General features: G+C 38.8%; 1 protein-coding gene across 7 annotated transcripts in view; it reads right to left on the reverse strand.

The window, feature by feature from the left end:
• Nucleotides 1-12,019, reverse strand: part of LOC106668258 (hepatic leukemia factor) — a 115,777-nt gene that overhangs the window by 73,071 nt on the left and 30,687 nt on the right. Inside the window, exon 1 of one of the 7 annotated variants that reach the window (XM_024224620.1) lies at nt 111-400. The exons of 4 other annotated variants lie outside the window; for them this stretch is intronic. In XM_024224620.1, the coding sequence (XP_024080388.1) occupies nt 111-300 (190 nt within the window). In that variant the 5' untranslated portion in view covers nt 301-400. Of the gene's footprint in view, nt 1-110; nt 401-12,019 lie in introns of those variants that run through there. 2 more of the 7 variants (XM_014396843.2, XM_024224621.1) reach the window with 2 other exon arrangements.

Consider the following 12,019-nt stretch of genomic DNA (forward strand, 5'->3'; position numbering starts at 1 on the left):
CGGGAGGCGGGTGCCGAAGGGTTGATCGATAAGGTTTGGGGGCGGTTCGCCGTATAGGGACGCTTGCGCCCTACAAAGGGATGCTGAACGTGAAAATACGATTGGCTCACCGTTGATGAACATGTGGTGCTGCCTCCAGAGTTGCTGGTATTGGCTCCAACGGGCCGACGTGTCCGGTGCAAGGGGGTGAAGCTGGTGAAACTGATGGTGGTGGTGATTCTGCTGGGGTTGGGCCACTGCCGCAGGCACGGTACCGCTATGTGGTTGGTAGTCCATCACTAGACACTTAGCCTCGTACATGATGGATCCCCTTTACACACACACCTTCTCTCCTCTACCCAGCCAAGCACTGGCAAATGGTAACTGGACGTCTTTCCCTTCCCGTTGAACGGCGAGGCCCCCACCAGAGACCCCCTCCAGTCCGCGGAGCCGATAGGAATCCTTATCTTTTCACCAATTACGGCCGGTTCATTATCAAATGTGTAACCGGCTCTTTCGACCGTCATTTACCACTTTCTTTGATAAGCAATGATCTTATTTACGCCTTTCTGTCCAGAACATTTCTCCCTCCTCTTTCATATCTATTACAATCCGCTGTCATCGATTACGGTAGTCCTAGTCAAGGGCTCATCGAAACATTTTTTTCCTACGTTACAAAGTTTAATAAAATTAGACAAAAACATTGCTGGAGTGATTCAAAGTCAAATTGTCCTTACTTGACCTGTCACCTCAATTAATTAAGAAATAAACCCATTTATGTTTAGTGGTCTAATTCACCATATTAATTAGTTCCATTAATTATTCTTTTTATGCAAGGTCTTGGTTGAGATGAAAAAGGCTAGTGTGTTGAATGGGATTCGAACCCACGACTTTCGGCTAATGTCACCGCTGCTGTAAACACTTGTACTATGGCTTCGATCTACTTGGACACCGACTCCCCATCTCAACCAAATCTTACGTGAAAAGAAAAATTAATTGAAATAATTAAGATAGTCAATTAGACCGCTAAACATAAATGGATTAATGTAATAAGTAAAGAAGTAATCACTTCACTAACAGCTCGCCGTGGCCATTTTCATAAGTCGCTGAGAAACGAATCCTGATTACACGACATTTGAAAAAATGGAAAAAAGAGATAGTAAATTACGAAAAGTTGTAGGTTGTGATGTTGGTGTCCGAGTGGTTGGAAATCACGATAGCTCAAGTGGTTAGAGCAGCGGCGTATTAGCCGAAGTTCGTGGGTTCGAATCCCGCTCGTGACACTAGCTTTTTCATCTCAACCAAGACCTTATACAAAAGGAATAATTAATTAAACTAAGAAATAGATTTTGACGATCTTTCAGAATATTATAATTTTTTTAGTTTTAAAATTTATAAAATAAATCTATAAAACTATAGCACAAATACAAATTAATTTGCAATTCATTAATTTTAACTGTCGGCATTTGATGCTCATCGCCACATTTTAGAATATTCTCCCGTTGTAATAGACTTAACAGAATTTTCCTAACCAAGGAGCAACGGTGATGAGCTTTAAATGGGATTTTGTATAGTTCACTTTTTTAATTGTTAAGTTTAACCATTCACCCATCCATTCGTGCAGGAGTCTCCCAAGGTGGTGTTCTTAGACCAATGTTTTACGTAGACTATGTAAGGTTTGGTTCAGATGTGAAAGTTGGTGTCACGAGCGGGATTCGAACCCACGACCTTCGGCTAATACGCCGCTGCTCTAACCACTTGAGCTATCGTGATTTCGATCCACGAGGATACCAACTCACCATTTCAACCTACAACCTTTCGCATTTTACCTCTTTTGCCATCAGGAATCGATTTTCAGCGCCTTATGAAAATGGCCACGGCGGGCTGTTACTGAAGTGATTACTTCTTTACTTATTATATTAATCTTTTATGTAAGATCTTGTTTGAGAAGCAAACGTTAGTGTCACGAGGGGGTTTCGAACCCACGACCTTCGGCTAAATACGCCCCTGCTCCAACCGTGACTTCGATCACCCATGCCACAAACTTCTCATGCCGACTTCCCATTTTATTCAAATTGGAAGCAAATCCGGGCTTCATAATGAAGCACATATTAACGATCTTATGTAGACATCTCTGTATTGAGTACGGTCATACAAGGAATACGCTGACTGCATGAAGCACTCGAAAATCTCCAACATGTTCTGCATGTGGACCTTTTTGCACTGGGAATCACCTTCCCAGGTGTTGCCCAGCAAAGTTGGATCTGGTTAGGTATCTCACAGTAGGGATCCTAGGTAATAAAAATGTTCTCACAACTCAGATTTCTGTAGCGGACTTTCTAACATCAGACATTATGTCTTGAGAATCAAAACTTTGGTGTTGAACAGGCACTGGGTCCGTTTACACTCGCGACTTTTGATGTTATTCAAATTGACAAAAATAAAAAACAGCTTGACTAGTTAGATTAGAGTAGACTAAAAACGAGACAGAAAAAAACCGCTATCTAGACTAGATTATAATAGAGGATTCTTAATTCTCTTGTGTTTGTACATGTTCGAGTCATAGTTTCCTATTTTGGAACAGATTTCAGTCGTTCTAAAATCGCATTGCTTAAAACATAAAAGGTTGACCCGTGAAGACTTGTTCTGTGCGATTTGACGATATTAGTCCTACATGTCCTACTCCAAAATGGGTAGAAACATCTGTAATCAATTTGAACAGTAAAAGGCTCGTGACAAAGCAATGATCCCCAGCTTTTGTTCACTACATCATTAACATAGAGAGTAAAATTAAGTTGTCAGCCAACCAAAGATTTTTATGGACTTAAGTGCATTTTAGTACATATATGATTAATCATCCATTAATAAGGAAGTCCATCCCCGTAGAAAAATTACGAAGGTGCAATCCGTTTTTAAAGCTCATGGTATACCTCTTGGTATACTAGGAATCGAAAATACCATATATGTGGAAATCCATGGAGTGGCCACAGTCATCAAAGCAATCAGCAGACTGCATAAACCACTCTAAGGTAATCATTTTAACTCTGTGTACTTGAGTGTGCTAATAACGGAATCAGACAGGGTTGTACTGAGTCCAGTCCACACTCGCGGGTTTTGATGTTATTCAAACGTGTTTCCGCTTTACGCCATCTTCAGTGAGGAACTGTCTCGTTGTCCGTAGGGCCAATACCGACCATCAACTTTACTCAACTGTTGTTTGGATTCAGACCTTGATCTTGCCCATCCTGCTCACCAATGTTAAGCCTTTGGTTGGCAACTAGGTCATTTCTGCACCTATATGCATAACCTAAATACATATTCATACTCAATCTTTTCTATGAACTTACTACTAAACTAATATTGACCATACTCAAATAGGGCGAGGAAGTACTAATCTCACACTACAGATTCATGCAAATAAGTACATTCTCACAATACATGCACTTCAGATATAAGTGCCTGCTCCACACTCTCCATTTTGGAATCCTCTAATATAATCCTCGGCCATCAATTTTGAATTAGGCATCACCAGTTCAACAGTGCCTTCGCGTTGTGGACATCATCGCATCCTCCCTTGAGAAGAAAGTGCTCGGGAGTTTTTCTCTATGTCGACCAGGCTTTCGATCGAGTCTGGCGCTTCGTTTTGCTCTGAATATTCAACGGCATCCTGCCCTCTACATACTTCCTCCTCCCTAAGTCCTACTAGGCAGACTGGTACTTTAGATTCGGATCCTCACACTCTCCTATGTACAAGTTGGACTCGGAAGTCCCTTAGGGTTTCGTCCTCGAGAAGCTACTATACTCAGTATAATATATCCTTTATATCCGGCCCAGTCACACCTACATTACATTGAACAATGGTTCAAAAATGTCGAATCAAATTAAACACCACAAAGCCTCAAAACATAACCTATTCTCCATCCCATCACTTTACTTCCAATCTGTTATAACTTTATCACCTTTTTGGCCTAAAACAATCATCAGAGGTCTTCGTGAGAATAGCCTAGTCTCTAGTCTCAGTTTCTCTACATCATTTCTTGTGCCCTGGAAAATCTTAAAAGAGGTTACACTGGCAAAAAAAAATCCTTATAAGATCTGATAGCCAAGCAGCCATTAAAGCATTAGCATGTAAAAGAACTACATCAAAATTAGTCAGTGAATGCATCCAAAACCTCCAAAACCTGGGGAAACATAACAACCTGATATCTTGGGTGCCAGGGCACAGAGGAATTTTGGGTAACGAGAAAGCAGACAGACTGGCCAGAGGAGGATCTCCAAGACCATACAAAGGGCCCGAACCTATACTTGGGATAACAAAAACAAATATAGAATCATCCATCGCAGAATGGATCCAAACAAAACAATAGGAGAAGTGGAAAAACTCATAGACATAGTAAACTTATGATGAAACAACCCTCACCAAGACTGGCAACTGGAGAGGGCTAAACTCAGAGGAGTGATAGGACTACTAACCGGTCACTGGCATCTGAGCAAACATAGGCATGCACAACGAAGATCCCATCTGCAGATTATTTAATGAGGTCACCCATATCATCTTCGACTGCGAAGCAACAGCTCAACGGAGATTCAACCTAACATACGAAAAACTTAGGGAATGAAATTGTAGCAGCGACAGTCAATGACCTGATAATTCTAAGGAGAAGAATTGAGTCTATCGCACTGAACTAAGGAACTAGGAATGTATAATAAGCCAGAAGGCTGCAGTGTCTGGGGAGTACAAACCCTGCTACCTAGTATCCTTATCACCATACCATACCATAATACCAGGTTCTCTACAGGAGAGGCATCGAGTAGAAAGGCGACTATTGGCAAATCAGCATCTCGTTTGGAGTGTTAAACAATAAGGAGGTGTTCTTTTCCCATATGAGTGCCGGTTTGGTTTATGGCAAATGGATGACCAGTAATGTGAAGAAGGCGTGATGAAAACTTTGCTTCATATGCCATGCATGGTCTTTTTAAAGATAGTTATGGTATGGGGTGGAATCAATATCCATGCCCGTCCCGAATGATTGACTGCACTAAGGTCGAGAAAGTTTTTCTGGAAGCTGTGGTCCCATCCGCTCCATTTATTACGGACAACTTGGTGTTAATGCAAGGTACTGCTCGACCCCGTGTAGCTCCAGTTGTCACCTATTACTAGGAATATGTAATGATCACAATGAGCACTCATGGGACAGACGGGTTAGACATAGCCTCCTCCTACAACAACCGGTAACAACAACAGCTTCAAACCGCCCTTATTGAAGAATTATGTATCACAAGTTGATTTTTACTTTGTGCTTAGGTGTCTACGAAGGCGAAGCAACAGTTCAATGAAGATTTAACCTAACGTACGGAAAAAACTTAGGGAATGAAATTGTAGCAGCGACAGTCAATGACCTGATACTTCTAAGAAGAAGGATTGAGCCTATTGCACTGAACTAAGGAACTAGGAAGGTACAATAAGTCAGAAGGCTGCGGTGCCTGGGGGCACAAACCCGCTTCCTAGTATCACGATGCCATACCATACCAAGAGTGCGCTAACTGCCACCGGGCAACTCATCACTCTCTTTTGATAGTCTTGGACAGCGTTTAAGGAATACGAGGAGATAAGCGAGATCTTGCAGATAATACCCACTCATTTACATGGCCAGTTTATAGGTCATGGTATCTGGGCAACGTTGTCATGACACAATTTTTAGAAAACACAGTTTGGTACAAAACTTTGCTGAATTGGTTTAAGTGTCCATTATTCTATTGGAAGAGCCTGTAGTTTTAATTTTATTCTAGAGAGGGAATTTTCTTCAGAGCTGACAGACAGTGCGTGTGATATGGATGCCTATTTAACAAACTGGTCCTTTTATTTCTAGGCACGCCGCATTGGACCTTCACTCAACTAAAGGGATCCAAACCTTTTCTTCGGCCTAAGCAGTACACTCTAGCTCTGTCAATTAGAGGTAGATGGTTTTCACATTCTTTATGGAATTCAACGGTATTTGGCTGTCAGTTTGAGTGCCAATTTTGCCGAATACGAAGCAACAGCTCAATGGAGAGTCAACCTAACATACGAAAAAATTTAGGGAATGAAATTGTAGCAGCGACAGTCAATGACCTGGTACTTCTAAGGAGAAGGAAAGAGTCTACTGCACTAAACTAAGGAACTAGGAAGGTACAATAAGCCAAAAGGGTGCAGTGCCTGGGGAGCACAAACCCCGCTTCCTAGTATCCTTACCACCGTACCATACCATACCATTATGCCTAGGAGACATAAGGCCTTAAGATCAAAATTAGGTAATAAACTCTTAGGTGAATTTTCTTTCAAACCATCATAACTTAATAATAAGTGTTTTGTAATTAATATAACGATTAAAATACTTATAGTTTGAAACAAATAACAAGATAGAAGTGTCCTTTTTTTGGGTGTATATTCATAAAAATGTATGGTATATTCCAAAAGTCTAAAAGCTCGTGACTTATTTTATTTAGTTTTTAGTAGTGGATTATACTTTTGTTCAGGCTGAAATCGCCTAATCGCCCGTTCCACGTTATGAGGGGTTTTAACAAGGCAAAAGAGGACCAAAAGTGACTCAGTTTAGGGTCAGCCTCAGGAGCCGGGTTTTCGGTGAAAGTGAAATTCAGGAAGAGACAGGCGTATTGGAGCTGGCGTGGCGGGAGTTAACAAGAGTTGAACTTTTTATTTTTTTTCTGTCTTATTTTTCTCTTCATTCTAAGACTCGTGAGAGGGGTGCCGCCGGCCGAGTGGGGACGGAATTGGCCACGAGTGAAAGTGAAACTCGTTTCCGGCCCATGGAACTTAACAACACTTCCTACTCCCACCATAACCGCAGCCCTCGCACTGGCAACTTATACCTTAACAGCCGGGGATAAACGTGAGCTCTCATTTTCCGCGATCTTTCCGGAGAATTGAACGATTTATTTTACGCCTGGCACAAACTTGCTAACCGTGATTTACACCAACTCTTACATAATAGACCAACAGACTGGTAAAAAAAACCTGTAAACAACCAACGGTACAAAGATATTATTTTGGAAAAGAATTACCTGTATAACCAATTAAATTAATTGTTAACATATGAATAACACATAAAAAATTAATCTGTATTAACAAATAAGCTCAGAGTCCAGTGTAGTCAAAACCCCATGACATGAACCTTTTCCAAACTAGACCAACCTACGACTTTGTACGTTCTTTTCTTTTGCCAACTTGTGCATTGATCATCTCCATGATTAGAGGCATTTGAAATCATGAGAGTTTCTTTTGTTCAACACATTTTGAAGATCATCGTAACACTAGGTGATCTCTTCTTCCGGAAGTTTTGAAGGAGTATGTTCCTGCTTGAATCAGAGTTGAATTTCTATTTCTTCGAAGTTTTATTTCCAAGATTCGAATTCTACCTATGATAATCAGGATATTCCAGCAATTGTATGCTATTGAAATAATAGTGGACCACCTTTCCAATTTTTCATCTGTTAAAAGAGCTTATTAATCGAATTAATTCTTTCTTTTTGCTTTTAGGTTTCTTTTGTGTGTTGAAAATAACTAACTTGGCAAGTAAACCAAAGCTTATAGCTAACATCATGCATATTTTGTCCGCAATATGGAAAAATATTGAATCCTTGATAAGTAACCCGTCTCCTACTCTTAATCCTACCTAGCATAACCATCCGTAATCCTTACCCTACCTAGCCTAATCTTAATTTTAACAATCTTCCCCCATTGCGTCGAGGCATACAATTTGTGCTGAATGAAATTTGTGGCCCAGCGAGAAATTCTTCTCCGGGCCCAAGGGGTCAAGCTCCTAGATGGAACGACCGTATAACCTCGAAACGCTGCTGATTTCAGGAGACTGTGCCATTTACGGCAAAATTTGCGAATATTTATCTGCGTGTAAAGTTTCGTTATGACACATATTTCTGTCCCATTAGTGCGGTAAATAATCACCGACAGCCACTATCATCTTTTGAATCTCTGATGATAGGCATTGCCTAGGGTCCAAAAAACCATAACCTAACATACTCCTAACCTAGCGTGTTCCTAACCCTATCGTAACACTACATAACCTAACCGTCCTAAATTCTAACCTAAATCTAACCTATTCGAACCCGCCCCTAGCCCTATCCAAACATTAACCCTAACTATACATATCCTATTCAGTTCTTAATCCTAACTCTACTTAAACTAGCTCGTCCATAACCCTTATCATAATTCTAACCCGTCCCTCTTTCTGACTTAACATTAACCCTTCCTAACTTAACCCGTCCATAAAGTAACCTACCCATTCCTAACCCTAACACTTCCTAACCTAACCTGATCATAACACAAACTCTAACACTAACCTTATCTAAACTAACTCTTCCCTTATCCTTACCATAATTCTAACCAATACATCACCCTCCTAATCCGCTCCTAATCCTGGCCTAACCGAAACCCCACGATGCGTACTCCCCGATAATCTAATCCATCATTTAGCCTAACTGAACCTAACCTAATCTGCCCTTAGTACTAACTCAATTCTTAATGTAACCCGTCCCTAATAAAAAATCTATCCCTAACCCAACCAGTCCCTAACGCTTACTCTAACCCTAAGCCTATGGAAACATTCACAATCAAACCTAATCCATGTTCACTCCCGGTAACGCGGAATCGATGAAAATGTACACGGAAAAAATTGAGTATCCAGCGTTCCCCAAAATAAACCCAGCATATGGACGTTAAAAGAGTTTTCGAAATGGCACGCTGGCACACTGGTACAACGGTTAGCAGAAATCAAGACGTGCGTTGTGAAAGTTTTGAGTATGCTATTAACTCCGAAAAAACACACTTGCGCCCACAAAAATCCTTCAGTTTAATTCAAAACACAATTAGCACGGTTTGTTTAACACCCTTAATATTTTGCTTCTGCTTCTACGAACCACGTATGGCCATATTTTGTTCTGACCCCAAGTTTGGAACCAGATTTCGTTTAAATTATTATCCCTTCACCCAGTCTGACCTCACGCATTTCTAAAAATGTCTGTTTCGGATTCTTTTCTTGTTCGATTAGCCGATATTCTGTTTTTACTATATAACTTTAAGCGTTGTGACAAAATTGTTTTAATTTCCTTGGAGATAATTTCGTCTTGTATGTCCTTACGTCCTGATAAATAAAGAAAATAAAAATAATATAAACTCAAGGGGATAATGGTGGTCGTCAGGTTGTGGCATCCGACTCTTATTTGTTCTGGTTCGAATTCCGGCGAACCGCATGGAATTTTATTAGAGAATAATATAAAAAAATAGTTGAAAGGCAAACCTTCCTGTATGACAGGAATTACTTTACTTTAACGTAAAATCGATTAAATAGGCATAATGTAAATTACAAGAACAAGCGACAAATTTCATTGTAAGCAGACGGTAGCGTTAAAACATGGTCCAAGCGTGAAGTACTTCTAGATTTTGCAGGATCCAAGTCATGTAATTATGCTATTGCGACAAACAAAAAAATACTCTTCATCACCTTCATCGATCGGACATTTAAAGAATCCTTTGAGGAGTTGCAATCGGGGTAAAACACGAAACAGACCGAAAGGGTTATTACAGTTAAGAAAAAAGAAAAGAACATGAAAAGACCCAAAGGTGGTCAGAGTAGCAAAACTTAATGTTCATAGATTGGAGTGGATAATTTAGCAAATCTCCCCTTTTATTTATCTTTGGCATTTAAAAACAATAAATTGATTCGTTATCAATCAGGAAGAATTATTTTATTAAAGTAGATATATTATGAAACAGAGTGCGAAAAATCTTCATCCATTCGCAATCGATCTAATGACAAAACATTATAAAATTGTTGTTATATTATTTTTTTCATCGTGCCATTGGATAAACCAATAGCACATCTGGCAAACCTTTTGTGTAACACGACCGGACGTGACAAATGTTTATACAAATGTCTAAGAGAGGTAATATGGAATAGTTTAATATCAAATATATGTCATAAGGTATTTCAGTGAAAAAGCCATTTGAAACGCAATAATAATTAACCCAGTCAAGAAAATCTACGAGTATGCTTCCTAGGGGAAAGCGAGAAAAAACCTTCTGAGAGGCGATCTTAACATAAAGTTGTGCAGCATAAATACAGTAATGAACATGGTAGGCAGAAGTAGAAAAGGCGATTTCTTTGGTCGTTGAGGATGTTGTTTTTCTTTTTGATAAATAGCACGTTGGATGTTTGTCACATGTTTTTGTTAAAAGGATTTTTCCAGGCCGAAGTCAACCAACCGTCCTAAAAAGCTTTGGATCTTTTGCGCTTCGATGACGTAAACAGAATAACAGAAAGGCCAAACGCGACATATTTAAACACCATTACAAAATTTGTCTTAGATGAAAAGTTAATTGGTTTTAAATTTTGTCAACAACATTATTTTGTAAATGTTGAGCGTGGTTTCGCGAACCACATCTTCTATTTTTAAAAGAAATGTTTTTAAGATGTTATGAACTATTTTTTGGGTCAAATTAGATAAAAGATATTTCATTTTTTAATTAATTACAACAAAGGGACCGTTGGAGCCGAGTGGTTAGTCGACTCGTATTTGCCACACTAGCGGACCTAGGTTCGAATCCTAGCGTTACCCACGGTTTTTTAACTGAAAATAGTATGGTAAATATATTGAAAAGTGGTTTGAACCCTCGTTTGCGACATCCAGAAAAAAATCACATTGAATCTAGTAATTTTTGTCGTGCTATTTTTTAAACAGTCCTAAGAGGAGCTGCTAAGTAGTTTTTGTACTTTTTACAAACTTTCCAAGTTCAGTTTCAGGAAGTAAAAGATAGAGAAAAGTAAGATGCTCAAAGAATTGATCTGAACGAAAATTCCCTGTGGAACTTGGGATCGTACAGGACCAGAGTCCTTAATTGGCCAATTGTATGCCATTTGTATGCTCGGGTTAGTTTTTTCTTCTTTTAATTAGCCCCTGAATTTTATATTAGTCCTCGCTATTTTATAATTTCACTGAGAACAATAAAAGATGGCGCAATATTCATTCCACGTTGAATATTCATTTTTAACGCTTTAATTGGTAAATAGCCTGATTGAAAATGTAAAAGTTACCAACTGTTGTTCAACATCGTCTAATCCTGCGACCTTTTGATTTGCATTGAACTAAAGAATATTACCAAAAGGTGTTTATTTGAATTGTTATTATTTTTAAGAAGAAAATGCCTTAAAAATTAATGTTTTAAGGGGAAACGCCACTGGAGAACATAATGAGTTGTGCTGAGTGACAATTGATGAAGATCAAGATGTCATTAAACTAGTGCACAATAAAAAGTATTGTGCAATGTTATTGTAGGTCTAGGGTCCGTCTGTCATTCAGTATTATTGCACAATAAAAGTATTGTGCAATGTTATTGTAAGTCTAGGGTCATTCTGTCATTCAGTATTATTGCACAATAAAAGTATTGTGCAATGGTATTGTAGGTGTAGGGTCCGCTTTTCATTTAGTACCATTACACAGTAAAAGTATTGTGCATTGTTATTGTATGTCTAGGGTCCGCCTTTCCTTCTAATAGAAGCTTAAATAAAATTAACACCTTCCGTCCCTGTTGCTGAAATTCGAATCAGAAAATTAGTGCAGAATCATTTACTCAAAAAATCAAATTCGAGTATTAATTATCAAGTATATTAAATTTTTTTATATAGGGTTTTACGTCCGTTTTGTGTCGTAAGTGTTTGAAGAAGAAGAATAAAATGAATTTTATTCTGGAGCTTTGGGATCGCATAATTAACAAAAATGTACAAAATCTGGCACAATTCATGTCAAAATAAGTATATAAATAAAGATTTACGTGTCATATGAAAATAAATGAACCAAACTAAATTAAATAAGAAGGGGGTAAATTTAAAAAAAATTAAACATCGATGTTAAATTGTAATGACAGGAGGTAGTCGAAAAGACTGCACTTAATGGTAGAAAGGATTGAGGCACGTCGAATGGACGTAGTTTCAGAATAAGGAAGGAACTGAAAAAAGATGGATTTGTA

This window comes from Cimex lectularius, unplaced genomic scaffold (genome assembly GCF_000648675.2).
Source record: "Cimex lectularius strain Harlan isolate CLEC.00 unplaced genomic scaffold, Clec_2.1 scaffold71, whole genome shotgun sequence".
In the NCBI taxonomy this organism is placed as follows: domain Eukaryota; kingdom Metazoa; phylum Arthropoda; class Insecta; order Hemiptera; family Cimicidae; genus Cimex; species Cimex lectularius.